This window comes from Marmota flaviventris, chromosome Y, assembly GCF_047511675.1.
Source record: "Marmota flaviventris isolate mMarFla1 chromosome Y, mMarFla1.hap1, whole genome shotgun sequence".
NCBI lineage: Eukaryota > Metazoa > Chordata > Mammalia > Rodentia > Sciuridae > Marmota > Marmota flaviventris.
In genome coordinates, this window is record NC_092519.1 from 719216 (window position 1) to 735687 (window position 16472).

The 16472-nt window shown below is 34.3% G+C and overlaps 2 protein-coding genes across 2 annotated transcripts; one reads left to right on the forward strand and one right to left on the reverse strand.

Moving 5' to 3' along the window:
- Positions 1-414: 414 nt before the first annotated feature.
- On the reverse strand, positions 415-920 carry LOC139703524 (uncharacterized protein CXorf51A-like). The gene is made up of 2 exons (XM_071607026.1): positions 795-920; positions 415-636 (listed from the first exon to the last, which is right to left on the reverse strand). The coding sequence occupies exons 1-2, from the start codon at positions 918-920 to the stop codon at positions 415-417; spliced, it is 348 nt and encodes a 115-aa protein (XP_071463127.1).
- A 14577-nt stretch (positions 921-15497) lies between these two features.
- LOC139703525 (uncharacterized protein CXorf51A-like) lies at positions 15498-16003 on the forward strand. The gene is made up of 2 exons (XM_071607027.1): positions 15498-15623; positions 15782-16003. Exons 1-2 carry the CDS (start codon positions 15498-15500, stop codon positions 16001-16003), a joined length of 348 nt encoding a protein of 115 aa, XP_071463128.1.
- Positions 16004-16472: the final 469 nt, after the last annotated feature.

A 16472-nucleotide genomic window follows, 5' to 3' on the forward strand; every position in this document is an offset into this window, starting at 1 on the left:
CACATGCCTCACCTTATACAGTTTCTGGAAATCTACATACTAAAGCCATACACAAATAGGGAGAAACATGAAGTCCTTTTCGCCTTGCCTGTGGGATCAAGTATAAAGAGGAAGTTTGTCTTCAGTCCTCAGTCCTCACTTTGTCTTTATCCTTCAATGTGTGGATAACAATTTATCTTTTGAACTCCAACTCCACAGATCCCACATCTCTCCCTTCTCAAACACCTACTTCTACCTTTTATTTGTTCCCACTCCAGCATCAGAGGCTCACAGAGATACACATCTTTTCACATCAGATTGATTTTATTTTCACCACCATTAATGTTAGTAACCTGTGGTAAAATTGAGCCATTTCTTAGCTGCCAGACCTCTGGACACTCTGCAGATTATTCTGAGGTCTCTGGCCCCACTCAATTACTTGCTGTCCAGATCATCACTTGAAATGCTGGAGGTTTCTGGGGTATTTTCCATTTCTGGCTCTCTATTCAGTTTTTCATTTAGCCGATGATAATGAACAAAGAGTATTGTTCCTTTAGTTTTCTTAGATTTTTTCAGAGATGTGGAAGGCTTTTCTGAGTCTCTTTTGCTTGAATTATTTTGAAGTGTTTTTTTACCCTTATTGGTGGACTTTAGTATCTGTAAGGACAACAGAGAGGCCATAAGGGCATTGGTTTGAGAAAAGAAGATAGGATATACATGTGAAGTAGGGGTTTGTGCCAGATGAAAAATAAATAGGAGTCTTAGGTCGTGGGGAATGAATGCAGAAAGGAGAAGCTTGGGTTGGGTTATCTTACCTTGCTGCCTCTTCCGCATCTGGAGTGATGATAGGAAGTCTTCATATTCTTTCTTTCTTTCATCGATGATGTTGACTGGGCCATATCTGCATTAGGCTTCTGTGATTTCTTGGTTGCCTTAGCCATACTGAAGCCTCCCAGTGGTCTTCTGAAGAGCTGTAAGGATCCTAGGCATATATGTCCTCCCAAGACAATGAAGGGCCACACCCTTCAGCCTTCATTGGCCAGCAAGTTACTCCCCAGCCAATGAGGACTAAGGAGGAGGTTAGACCTCACAAAGCACTCTCTCTGACACTTCTGTACATGATGAGGCTAGGGAGGTTGCTAGGGAAACCAGGCTATAGCTTAGATATTGCAAATCAACACTCTTGGCACTTCTGGGATGTGGGGGAGAGGAGATGCTAGGAAGGCAAAAATGATCTGGTTGGGCAAAGGAGACTTTTCTTTAATATACCTGAAAGAGCCACCCCACCCTAATTCTTATATAGTGTTCAATAGTGGTAGTACAGGTGGTAGAGATCTTCCTCTACCAAAGTATTCCCCAAAGCTACTCCTACAAACTCATTCTGCTATCTTTCCCTTAGCCATTAGTTAGTATTTTGGATAATGTACCTAAAATCCATCCAAAAGTAATATGGTTATATTTTTCTTTAATTATCAGAAGATATGTGAATAATGCTACAAACAAGACATATTCCCATTAATGGATATCAATATACTTACTGCATTTGGCATTAAAGGCTGCCAATTTTTAAAATTGTTTTCTTCCAGGCCTTCAACTTATAGGAAAGGAATAAAATTAACTACCCACTGATGAAAATTGCATTTTATCCTTATTTTTATTCTATTTTTGGAGCCTGGTCACATTATCATCATTGAGTTTTGCAAGATTCCTTCTCTTTTATTCAAATTTTTCTTTCTTCTTAGAATCTAGCACTAGTTCCCTTCTCAACAATAGAATTATTATTTTATATTTGAATTCTGTCCTTGTATATGGCCTTGTTAAATGTATGTTTGAATGTACCATAACTGGTTTCTGTGTTTTGTAGCAGCATAGTCAGGTTCTAATGAAGGTTGGTTTCCGGGTTACGTCTTCATATGCTTTCTTTGGTGGATGCATACAGAAGGAGAGATTTAGGGGTCTTCCTCTTTTAATAAGGGCATTAATCTGAGACACAGCCCTCATGACCAAATTTAATTATCTCCTATCTCCAATTACCATCACATTAATGATAAGGGTATTAACATGTGAATTTTGGGAGGCACATTCAGTCCAAAGCAATAATTTTACTAAATATTGCCACATTGTTTTCTAGAATATATCAGTCCACCTTCCCAACAGATTTGTACTTTATGTTTCCCTACACAATCATCAATTTTTTATTTAGAATGCAGCTTCTCATAGGATCTCAGTGATCTTAACCAATTGATGTTTATACCCTTGTGTAATCCAGTTCAGTTGAATGGCATGAGTATGGGCTGTATCTAGAGATTTGCTTCTAATAGCTAAAATCCTACAAAAGTAATGGAATGCCATTAACATCATCAATTTTATCTTTGCTAGAACACTTTCTTGGTAGCAATCTCTCTTGCACATGTGCTTTCTCATTTTTATTAAAACATATTATGAAATGCTCAATAAAGAGGCCCACATTTTAAGGAATACCTTAGGAGGAACTGAGTCCTCAGCAAAATAAACTGCAGAGCACTGAATCCAAATAACAGCTACTTGATTTAATTAGGAAGAGGATCCTTCCCAGTTGAGCCTTGGGATAATTCACCCTTATAAAACAGACCCAGAGCTAGAGGACAACCAATCTGAACCCAGATTCTTGACTCATAGAAACTATGAGATAATTTCTTATTAATAATATTTCTCAGTTCTACAAATATCTCAGGGGTTCCCTCACATGTGAAATCTAGAAAAGAAAAGCCTAAAGGTAGCTGTCGGTTGTGATTTTCGATATGTACCCAAGTGGACCTGCTAATAGTTTATTCCTGAAATGTCCTTAACATATGAAAGAGCTGAATTCACCTTTCATCTGTGAAAGGAGAATGAATCAGAAGGGACTGAATGAATTTAACAAATTCCTGTCACATGCTGGGGAGAAGTGACTGAGGAACCAAAAGGGGGCTATATATGTTCAAAATTAAGCTAGAATGAAGAAGAGTCTTCATTCTGACTGGAGTGAAATGATATCTTAGAGTAGTTTTGATTGCATTTTCTGATTGCTAGAGATGATGAGCATTTTTTCATATATTTGTTGATTGTTTATCCTCTTCTTAAAAGCAGCATACTACAGGGTCATAGCCACATCAATGTTTATAGCAGCACAATTCTCAATAGCTAAACAGTGGACCCAGCGTAGATGCCCTTCAGTGGATGAATGGATAAAAAAAAAATGTGTCATATATACACAATGGGATATTACTCAGCACTAAAAGAGAATAAAATCATGGCAGAGGTGAGGTCTTGTTTTTGTGGCACAACAAACATGAAGATATTTGATTGCTTCCTTTGGAAAGGCAAATTGCACATAGTTGCCCCTCTGGAATCTGCATAGAGGTACAAAGCAAAGCAGTTGCCAGCGGTACTGTTCTTTTCCTGTACACTGAAACAGTCCTGGTATATTAAAGAAAATGAATTTTCATCATTAACTTGGTAGAACTTAATGAGTATCATATAATTATCTGAGTGCTTACAAAATGAGTACTTTGTCAGCTAAGCTGAGATCGGTGTCCATTATGCAGTTTTATACAGTAACATTGAGACAGCATTACTGTGCTATGTGCAGAAGATCTCAGATATATGCATAGAACTTACCTACATATATGTTTTTTTGAGGGATGGAGGGAGGAAAGTGGGAAGAGAGGGGGAGGGGCAGGGGCTGTGAGGGAGGGGAAGGGAGAGGGAGAGAGAGAGAGAGAGAGAGAGAGAGAGAGAGAGAGAGAGAGAGCGAGAGAGAGAGAGAGAGAGAGAGAATCCAAGAAAAACCTGGAAAAATAAACTTCATAAGAGAGAATGGCTAAACCAAACAAACAAAAATCAAAGGAAAACAACCCACAGAATGTCGGTAGTTATATAAGTTAGCTAGGTTGCAGAATGTTCCTTTATTGGGCTGCAGCTCATATTTTTACATCATTAGATTCTTGTTATCCATTCTGACCAGAATGTCATTGAAGTACTGTTCTTCAATGCTCAGTACATTATATTGGTATATTTGACATCTCATTATTGGTGATTTTAACTTTTATCACCTGAGTAAGATGGAGTTTATTGAAGTTTTCCATTATAAAGATACTGTTTTGATTTTTTTCACCAATAAAGGTCCAAAGGAAGTAATATCAGACTATGTTAATACTTCAATTTTAGTTGCATTTTTGACAGAGCATCCATTGACGATTTCTGACAGCATAGATTTTAACTTGTATTGATATTTTGTTTTACAAAATATTTTTCCTATTTTTCTCACTGCTTCTTCATTTTTAGGTTATAAGTATAATATAATAAGCAGCTTTCCCATCAATGACATTTATTTATTTGCTTACTTATTCAATATGAATATTGATATTAATAAATAAGCAAATGGACTCATAGATTCTTATATATTGGTTATATCTCGTTATTGTTACTATTTGCTTGATGTTCATATAGTACCACCAGCTTGGCTGTAGGGAGTACTTTAGTTATCAGTACTTTTTTCATCTCACATAACTTACCCTTCTTTGATCATTTCCATATTGGCAAGAACTTTTAGAAAATATCAAGAACATGGATAAAATGAATGTATGAAGGGCCTTTCCAACTTAAATTAAGAACAAAGAAAAATTGAATGTAATATACATACATAGGTTGAATCTTAATCAAGATTTGTTTTTTTTTTTTTTTTTTGCTAAGGGATGAATTTTAAATATTTAACAAAATGTTAATAATTGTAGAATTTTATTAATATTAATGTACTTGTGTTTTCAATCATACTGTACTTATATAAGGGCATGTCCTGGTTCACAACATACAGATACTAGTATACTAATTGTAATGAGACAGCCTACCTGTGACTCAACATTTAGTGACCATAAAGAAGATATGGACATACTATGTACTATTTTTTAAGCTTTTATATAAATGTGAATTTATATAACAACAGCAACAACAATAATTACAACAACAATAATTATAACAAAACATAAGTTCTGAGGTACCGGGTCTGGTTGAAAGCCAGAGATACACATGGATATGTACCTCCATAGGCAAATATGGTCCCTCAGAACAGGAACATGCACAACTTTCAAAGTGATTGGTTCTGGGCTAGATTATAACTGTAGAGCACAACCACCTTGATACACAAGAAATTTTGTTTTAGTGTTTATTTATTTACTGACTTGGCTTATTATTTACTTACTAGTTTTGTTATATACAAGGTTTTGAGAAATAAAAATAAGATAAAATATAAACTCTATTTCTGCTTAGGAAAAACCAAAACTGAATAGTAAAAATTGTTTTGTTTTGTTTTTGATACTGAGGATTGAACTCGGGGATACTCAACCACTGAACCACATCCCCAGCCCTATTTTGTATTTTAGTTAGAGATAGGCTCTTACTGGGTTGCTCAATGCCTCACCATTGCTGAGGCTGGCTTTGAACTCACCATCCGCATGCTTCAGCATCTCAAGCCATTGGGCTTACAGGGGTGTGCAACCTAACAAAATTTTAATGCTTATCTTAGAGCTACCATAGATAAATTTCTTAATAGTTCTTAATTTCAAATTCTGCATAATGTGTTAAGAGGTAATATTTTTTCTTCTTCATGAGAAATATAAATTTAAGACAGAATGGTCTAGGTTCTGTTATAATAATGAGACAAATAACACTTCGTAAATGAAAGTCATATATGATCAAATATTAAGCAAATAAAATAAAAGATTGAAATAAAATTTAATAAATTTATTTTACTTTTAATTTAAAAATCTTGAGCATAATTGTATTCCTGAATATCTTTGTTTCCCCAAACTTGTATATTTCTTAGAATAGTTACTTTTGCTAGACAATATTTGATGTATGATATTATAAATGTCTTTAACACAGACAGTTTGCCAAAAATATAGATCACTTGGCAACTGTTCCATTTGTTGTAACTATCAAAAATGACATTTTTTGACACTTAAAAATTATTCTACCTCATTTAGAATGATGCAAAGGCATTCAATCTTGAAGTTGAAAGCCATACATGTAATTAGTATACAAAGTGGATCCCACTTATCCTCAGCTTTAGAACCAGAGTTAAATTATGTCAATTGTTAAGAGTCTAGGTCATTAAGAAGGATGTTTTTCCTCTAACACACAATCTGAGATATAAAAGTTCCCATGGTTAGTATATAAGACATTTGCAAATCCTATAAATTCAGACTTAAAATATTTTTCTGCAGATGTGATTTATATATTTAATCAAGCCTGGGGGTAGAATATCTATATCTTAGATTATATTTCAAATGGGATGTGATGAAGATATGTATTATATGGTCAATTCGTATTGTTAGCATAATGAATTCCTCAGAGTACTTCTCAAAAGAGTATAATTTTAAAATAGATTGTATCACCTGTTAAGAATAAAGCAATTAGGGTTGCTTTTCTTACCAAGAATTTAATAGTTAGCCAAGTATATATATAGGACAACCATCAGACTGGAATAAAATTTAAGATAGAACACACATAGTAGCCTCTAAATTTGACATTTATGAATGATTCATCAGGGTAAATAAAATTAAAATAATATGACCTTCCATTAACTGCTATAAGATCATACAAGAGTAAATAGTGTTCTATAGCAATACAAAATTGACTTGAATGCAATATAAAACTTGAATGAAGGGGCTTGTGGCTCAGTGGTAGAGTGCTTGCCTAGCAAGTGTAAGGCTCTGGGTTTAATTCTCAGCACCACATATAAATAAATGAATAAAATAGAGGTACATCAACAACTAAAATATAAACCGAAAAAATCATTGCAATATATAAAATTATTTTGAAACCTATGGTACTGCTGATAACACACTGTAGGCCACACACTGCATTGGGTTGAGCTCTAAGTTGTAGGCATGAACCCTGTGATAAATACTAAAACATATTTTATGTTATGAATGGTACAAAAAAGATGACTCTTTGTGTCCTATAAATTAAGAAAATAAGGCAATGGTCATGAGTAAAAGGAAATGAATACTTGGACTTCAACATAAGCACAGGGTTCTGTATCACTGACAGTCTACCTAAAAGAAAGAATTACAGAATGTTACTGGTGTTCAATGAGGTTTCCATAAGATACTTAAAGAAGGATTTGGAAGGCTTTGTGAGGGCTATTAGAGACATGGATCACTTCTGTTGCCTCAAAAGGAAAGTCGGGGTCATTTGGCCAAATAAAGAAATCCTTCCAAATCTTTTTTTTTTTTTTTCCAGTTGTAAAGGGACACAATACCATTATTTTTAATTAATTATTTACTTCATGTGGTACTGAGGATCAAACCCAGTGCCCCACAGGAGGTGCATGCAAGTGCTCCAACACAGAGCCACAATCCCAGCCCCTCCAAACATATTTTTACCCTGTGGAACACTATTAATTGGGAATATCTCTACAAATGGAAAAAATAAAGTGTAAAAATAAATCACTCTGCACATAGACTTTTCTGACCATGAATACTGCCTTTTCCACACATCAAAATATATTTTATGCAAAACACCAGCCAAAAAAAGAATTCATGTCATTAAATGAGATTAAATGAGATTTGATAGTTAAACATAATATGCAAAATACATTAAAATTATAAAAATATAAGAGTAAAAACTGAAGTGAAAAACAGTGGATAAAGAAATTTGCCAAAAAAAAAAAAAAAAAAAAAAAAAAAAAAGATTGCTGAGAGCTTGATGATATATGCAAACCTCAAGGTAGAGCTGTTAAGCATCAGAAAGAGAGGGGTGTGGGTTGGCAGATATCGAGAAGAAACCGCAAGAGAAAATTAAGTTATCACATTGTAAACAATGAAAACAGAAGTACTGAAAACGGTAAAAGCATAGAGTACCTGCTACAGAGTGCTATGAAAACAAACACAAAGTAAAATGAGTTTTAAGAAATTATTAAATATATATATATATATATATATATATATATATATATATATATATATACAGAGAGAGAGAGAGAGAGAGAGAGAGAGAGAGAGACAGACATCTGCACAAAGCTTGATAGTTCTTTGAATACATACATACATATATATATATATATATATGTGTATATATATATATATATATATATATATATATATATATATATATATATATATATATATAAATGTAGTTACTGGAAAGGACAAAATAGCAAATTGAACAGAGGAAAAACAACAACAACAAATCAAAACTAAAGGAAATCTGAAACTACAGGGAAAAAGGGATACTGTTTTCAGGATATATTGCCAAAAAAGTGAAGAAGGTTTGGGTCACTCTGAATTATTTCATAATAAAAAATGAACTTCCAAGATACACAAACTTTAAAGTTTAGTCATAAACATGTAGCAATCAACAAGAAAAAATGAAGATTAGTTCAAAATTCCCCATAAGTATACAAAACTAAAAAAAAAAAAACAAAAAACACTCACTTCCTGTGAGGAAACTAACTTTTTTTTTTTACTCCGACTGTCATTTACTTATGAATAAACCTTTATATATTTTTCATTGATAAACACAAAGAGAACTTATTCTTGGATGTCCTTAAAGACACTACTGGATGACAGGCTATCATGAGTTGCTGTACTTCAGTCACATTCTCAGGGTCCATTTCTAATTCTTTTTCTCTTTCTACTTATACCACATTCCTTACTTCAGTGAAGTCCATAAGGGTTATGATTATCTTCTTCCAAAGTCCTGTTAATGTTGATATTTTTACCTCATCCTATGAGTCACTAATAATAACATCTAGAATGTGAATTGTTTCTAGAATCTATTCAATTTACTTGGCCCAGATCCATCAGAAAAATCACTATGGCTGCTACAGCATTACAAAATGTATTTCTTAAACATCAGTTCCTGGCGATTGAAATTGCTGCTTGATCCATGCATTGCAGAATGGATATCTTGATAGCAGATATGCAAAGAAATACTCTCATTGTGCAACTTTATCATAGCTCCTGGGAATTTTCCTTTTTGAACAGTAAGTACCAACAGTGAACTTAGCATCTTTTTTTTTTTTTTAATTTTTTATTGTTGGTTTTTCAAAACATTACATAGTTCTTGATATATAATATTTCACACTTTGATTCAAGTGGGTTATGCACTCCCATTTTTACCCCATATACATATTGCAGAATCACATCAGTTACACATCCATTGATTTACATATTGCCATACTTGTGTGTGTTGTATTCTGCTGCCTTTCCTATCCTCTACTATCCACCCTCCCCTCCCCTCCCCTCTTCTCTCTCAACCCCCTCTACTGTCATTCATTTCTCCCCCTTGTATTATTTTTCCCTTTCCCCTCACTTCCTCTTGTATGTACTTTTGTATAACCCTGAGGGTCTCCTTCCATTTCCATGCAATTTCCCTTCTCTCTCCCTTTCCCTCCCACCTCTCATCCCTGTTTAATGTTAATCTTCTTCTCATGCTCTTCGTCCCTACTCTGTTCTTGGTTACTCTTCTTATATCAAAGAAGACATTTGGCATTTGTTTTTTAGGGATTGGCTAGCTTCACTTAGCATAATCTGCTCTAATGCCATATTTCACTTATTTAGTAGTTCACTATTAATTTCTCTGGGGCTTTGAAAACTTAGTTCAGATATGAAAATCACCTAATTGTAAATATGGGGTGGATAAAGTTCAGCAACTCTAAATATTCTTTCTTTATAGCCATATATGTGGTGCTGAGAATTAAACACAGAGCCTTACACTTGCTAGGCAAGCACTCTACCACTGAGCCACAAGCCCCTTCATTCAAGTTTTATATTGCATTCAAGTCAATTTTGTATTGCTATAGAACACCATTTACTATTGTATGATCTTATAGCAGTTAATGGAAGGTCATATTATTTTAATTTTATTTACCCTGATGCATCATTCATAAATGTCAAATTTAGAGGCTACTATGTGTGTTCCATCTTAAATTTTATTCCAGTCTGATGGTTGTCCTATATACATACTTGGCTAACTATTAAATTCTTGGTAAGAAAAGCAACCCTAATTGCTTTATTCTTAACAGGTGATACAATCTATTTTAAAATTATACTCTTTTGAGAAGTACTCTGAGGAGTTCATTATGCTAACAATACGAATTGACCATATAATACATATCTTCATCACATCCCATTTGAAACTATAATCTAAGATATAGATATTCTACCTACAGGCTTTATTAAATATATAAATCACATCTGCAGAAAAATATTTTAAGTCTGAATTTATAGGATTTGCAAATGTCTTATATACTAACCATGGGAACTTTCATATCTCAGATTGTGTGTTAGAGGAAAAAACATCCTTCTTAATGACCTAGACTCTTAACAATTGACATAATTTAACTCTGGTTCTAAAGCTGAGGATAAGTGGGATCCACTTTGTATACTAATTACATGTATGGCTTTCAACTTCAAGATCAAATGCCTTTGCATCATTCTGAAAGAGGTAGAATAATTTTTAAGTGTCAAAAAATTGTCATTTTTGATAGTTACAACAAATGGAACAGTTGCCAAGTGATCTATATTTTTGGCAAACTGTGTTAAAGACATTTATAATATCATACATCAAACATTGTCTAGCAAAAGTAACTATTCTAAGAAATATACAAGTTTGGGGAAACAAAGATGTTCAGGAATACAATTATGCTCAAGATTTTTAAATTAAAAGTAAAATAAATTTATTAAATTTTAATTCAATCTTTTATTTTATTTGCTTAATATTTGATCATATATGACTTTCATTTACAAAGTGTTATTTGTCTCATTATTATAACAGAACCTAGACCATCTGTCTTAAATTTATATGTCTCATGAAGAAGAAAAAATATTACCTCTTAACACATAATACAGAATTTGGAATTAAGAACTATTAAGAAATTTATCTGTGATAGCTCTAAGATAAGCATTAAAATTTTGTTAGGTTGCACACCCCTGTAAGCCCAATGGCTTGAGATGCTGAAGCATGCGGATGGTGAGTTCAAAGCCAGCCTCAGCAATGGTGAGGCATTGAGCAACCCAGTAAGAGCCTATCTCTAACTAAAATACAAAATAGGGCTGGGGATGTGGTTCAATGGTTGAGTATCCCCGAGTTCAATCCTCAGTATCAAAAACAAAACAAAACAATTTTTACTATTCAGTTTTGGTTTTTCCTAAGCAGAAATAGAGTTTACATTTTATCTTATTTTTATTTCTCAAAACCTTGTATATAACAAAACTAGTAAGTAAATAATAAGCCAAGTCAGTAAATAAATAAACACTAAAACAAAATTTCTTGTGTATCAAGGTGGTTGTGCTCTACAGTTATAATCTAGCCCAGAACCAATCACTTTGAAAGTTGTGCATGTTCCTGTTCTGAGGGACCATATTTGCCTATGGAGCTACATATCCATGTGTATCTCTGGCTTTCAACCAGACCCGGTACCTCAGAACTTATGTTTTGTTATAATTATTGTTGTTGTAATTATTGTTGTTGCTGTTGTTATATAAATTCACATTTATATAAAAGCTTAAAAAATAGTACATAGTATGTCCATATCTTCTTTATGGTCACTAAATGTTGAGTCACAGGTAGGCTGTCTCATTACAATTAGTATACTAGTATCTGTATGTTGTGAACCAGGACATGCCCTTATATAAGTACAGTATGATTGAAAACACAAGTACATTAATATTAATAAAATTCTACAATTATTAACATTTTGTTAAATATTTAAAATTCATCCCTTAGCAAAAAAAAAAAAAAAAAAAAAAAACAAATCTTGATTAAGATTCAACCTATGTATGTATATTACATTCAATTTTTCTTTGTTCTTAATTTAAGTTGGAAAGGCCCTTCATACATTCATTTTATCCATGTTCTTGATATTTTCTAAAAGTTCTTGCCAATATGGAAATGATCAAAGAAGGGTAAGTTATGTGAGATGAAAAAAGTACTGATAACTAAAGTACTCCCTACAGCCAAGCTGGTGGTACTATATGAACATCAAGCAAATAGTAACAATAACGAGATATAACCAATATATAAGAATCTATGAGTCCATTTGCTTATTTATTAATATCAATATTCATATTGAATAAGTAAGCAAATAAATAAATGTCATTGATGGGAAAGCTGCTTATTATATTATACTTATAACCTAAAAATGAAGAAGCAGTGAGAAAAATAGGAAAAATATTTTGTAAAACAAAATATCAATACAAGTTAAAATCTATGCTGTCAGAAATCGTCAATGGATGCTCTGTCAAAAATGCAACTAAAATTGAAGTATTAACATAGTCTGATATTACTTCCTTTGGACCTTTATTGGTGAAAAAAATCAAAACAGTATCTTTATAATGGAAAACTTCAATAAACTCCATCTTACTCAGGTGATAAAAGTTAAAATCACCAATAATGAGATGTCAAATATACCAATATAATGTACTGAGCATTGAAGAACAGTACTTCAATGACATTCTGGTCAGAATGGATAACAAGAATCTAATGATGTAAAAATATGAGCTGCAGCCCAATAAAGGAACATTCTGCAACCTAGCTAACTTATATAACTACCGACATTCTGTGGGTTGTTTTCCTTTGATTTTTGTTTGTTTGGTTTAGCCATTCTCTCTTATGAAGTTTATTTTTCCAGGTTTTTCTTGGATTCTCTCTCTCTCTCTCTCTCTCTCGCTCTCTCTCTCTCTCTCTCTCTCTCTCTCTCTCTCTCTCTCCCTCTCCCTTCCCCTCCCTCACAGCCCCTGCCCCTCCCCCTCTCTTCCCACTTTCCTCCCTCCATCCCTCAAAAAAACATATATGTAGGTAAGTTCTATGCATATATCTGAGATCTTCTGCACATAGCACAGTAATGCTGTCTCAATGTTACTGTATAAAACTGCATAATGGACACCGATCTCAGCTTAGCTGACAAAGTACTCATTTTGTAAGCACTCAGATAATTATATGATACTCATTAAGTTCTACCAAGTTAATGATGAAAATTCATTTTCTTTAATATACCAGGACTGTTTCAGTGTACAGGAAAAGAACAGTACCGCTGGCAACTGCTTTGCTTTGTACCTCTATGCAGATTCCAGAGGGGCAACTATGTGCAATTTGCCTTTCCAAAGGAAGCAATCAAATATCTTCATGTTTGTTGTGCCACAAAAACAAGACCTCAACTCTGCCATGATTTTATTCTCTTTTAGTGCTGAGTAATATCCCATTGTGTATATATGACACATTTTTTTTTTATCCATTAATCCACTGAAGGGCATCTACGCTGGATCCACTGTTTAGCTATTGAGAATTGTGCTGCTATAAACATTGATGTGGCTATGACCCTGTAGTATGCTGCTTTTAAGAAGAGGATAAACAATCAACAAATATATGAAAAAATGCTCATCATCTCTAGCAATCAGAAAATGCAATCAAAACTACTCTAAGATATCATTTCACTCCAGTCAGAATGAAGACTCTTCTTCATTCTAGCTTAATTTTGAACATATATAGCCCCCTTTTGGTTCCTCAGTCACTTCTCCCCAGCATGTGACAGGAATTTGTTAAATTCATTCAGTCCCTTCTGATTCATTCTCCTTTCACAGATGAAAGGTGAATTCAGCTCTTTCATATGTTAAGGACATTTCAGGAATAAACTATTAGCAGGTCCACTTGGGTACATATCGAAAATCACAACCGACAGCTACCTTTAGGCTTTTCTTTTCTAGATTTCACATGTGAGGGAACCCCTGAGATATTTGTAGAACTGAGAAATATTATTAATAAGAAATTATCTCAGTTTCTATGAGTCAAGAATCTGGGTTCAGATTGGTTGTCCTCTAGCTCTGGGTCTGTTTTATAAGGGTGAATTATCCCAAGGCTCAACTGGGAAGGATCCTCTTCCTAATTAAATCAAGTAGCTGTTATTTGGATTCAGTGCTCTGCAGTTTATTTTGCTGAGGACTCAGTTCCTCCTAAGGTATTCCTTAAAATGTGGGCCTCTTTATTGAGCATTTCATAATATGTTTTAATAAAAATGAGAAAGCACATGTGCAAGAGAGATTGCTACCAAGAAAGTGTTCTAGCAAAGATAAAATTGATGATGTTAATGGCATTCCATTACTTTTGTAGGATTTTAGCTATTAGAAGCAAATCTCTAGATACAGCCCATACTCATGCCATTCAACTGAACTGGATTACACAAGGGTATAAACATCAATTGGTTAAGATCACTGAGATCCTATGAGAAGCTGCATTCTAAATAAAAAATTGATGATTGTGTAGGGAAACATAAAGTACAAATCTGTTGGGAAGGTGGACTGATATATTCTAGAAAACAATGTGGCAATATTTAGTAAAATTATTGCTTTGGACTGAATGTGCCTCCCAAAATTCACATGTTAATACCCTTATCATTAATGTGATGGTAATTGGAGATAGGAGATAATTAAATTTGGTCATGAGGGCTGTGTCTCAGATTAATGCCCTTATTAAAAGAGGAAGACCCCTAAATCTCTCCTTCTGTATGCATCCACCAAAGAAAGCATATGAAGACGTAACCGGGAAACCAACCTTCATTAGAACCTGACTATGCTGCTACAAAACACAGAAACCAGTTATGGTACATTCAAACATACATTTAACAAGGCCATATACAAGGACAGAATTCAAATATAAAATAATAATTCTATTGTTGAGAAGGGAACTAGTGCTAGATTCTAAGAAGAAAGAAAAATTTGAATAAAAGAGAAGGAATCTTGCAAAACTCAATGATGATAATGTGACCAGGCTCCAAAAATAGAATAAAAATAAGGATAAAATGCAATTTTCATCAGTGGGTAGTTAATTTTATTCCTTTCCTATAAGTTGAAGGCCTGGAAGAAAACAATTTTAAAAATTGGCAGCCTTTAATGCCAAATGCAGTAAGTATATTGATATCCATTAATGGGAATATGTCTTGTTTGTAGCATTATTCACATATCTTCTGATAATTAAAGAAAAATATAACCATATTACTTTTGGATGGATTTTAGGTACATTATCCAAAATACTAACTAATGGCTAAGGGAAAGATAGCAGAATGAGTTTGTAGGAGTAGCTTTGGGGAATACTTTGGTAGAGGAAGATCTCTACCACCTGTACTACCACTATTGAACACTATATAAGAATTAGGGTGGGGTGGCTCTTTCAGGTATATTAAAGAAAAGTCTCCTTTGCCCAACCAGATCATTTTTGCCTTCCTAGCATCTCCTCTCCCCCACATCCCAGAAGTGCCAAGAGTGTTGATTTGCAATATCTAAGCTATAGCCTGGTTTCCCTAGCAACCTCCCTAGCCTCATCATGTACAGAAGTGTCAGAGAGAGTGCTTTGTGAGGTCTAACCTCCTCCTTAGTCCTCATTGGCTGGGGAGTAACTTGCTGGCCAATGAAGGCTGAAGGGTGTGGCCCTTCATTGTCTTGGGAGGACATATATGCCTAGGATCCTTACAGCTCTTCAGAAGACCACTGGGAGGCTTCAGTATGGCTAAGGCAACCAAGAAATCACAGAAGCCTAATGCAGATATGGCCCAGTCAACATCATCGATGAAAGAAAGAAAGAATATGAAGACTTCCTATCATCACTCCAGATGCGGAAGAGGCAGCAAGGTAAGATAACCCAACCCAAGCTTCTCCTTTCTGCATTCATTCCCCACGACCTAAGACTCCTATTTATTTTTCATCTGGCACAAACCCCTACTTCACATGTATATCCTATCTTCTTTTCTCAAACCAATGCCCTTATGGCCTCTCTGTTGTCCTTACAGATACTAAAGTCCACCAATAAGGGTAAAAAAACACTTCAAAATAATTCAAGCAAAAGAGACTCAGAAAAGCCTTCCACATCTCTGAAAAAATCTAAGAAAACTAAAGGAACAATACTCTTTGTTCATTATCATCGGCTAAATGAAAAACTGAATAGAGAGCCAGAAATGGAAAATACCCCAGAAACCTCCAGCATTTCAAGTGATGATCTGGACAGCAAGTAATTGAGTGGGGCCAGAGACCTCAGAATAATCTGCAGAGTGTCCAGAGGTCTGGCAGCTAAGAAATGGCTCAATTTTACCACAGGTTACTAACATTAATGGTGGTGAAAATAAAATCAATCTGATGTGAAAAGATGTGTATCTCTGTGAGCCTCTGATGCTGGAGTGGGAACAAATAAAAGGTAGAAGTAGGTGTTTGAGAAGGGAGAGATGTGGGATCTGTGGAGTTGGAGTTCAAAAGATAAATTGTTATCCACACATTGAAGGATAAAGACAAAGTGAGGACTGAGGACTGAAGACAAACTTCCTCTTTATACTTGATCCCACAGGCAAGGCGAAAAGGACTTCATGTTTCTCCCTATTTGTGTATGGCTTTAGTATGTAGATTTCCAGAAACTGTATAAGGTGAGGCATGTGAGTGGCAGTATCTCAAAAAATATACAAGGAGTCACCTGAGGAACACTGACCTCAT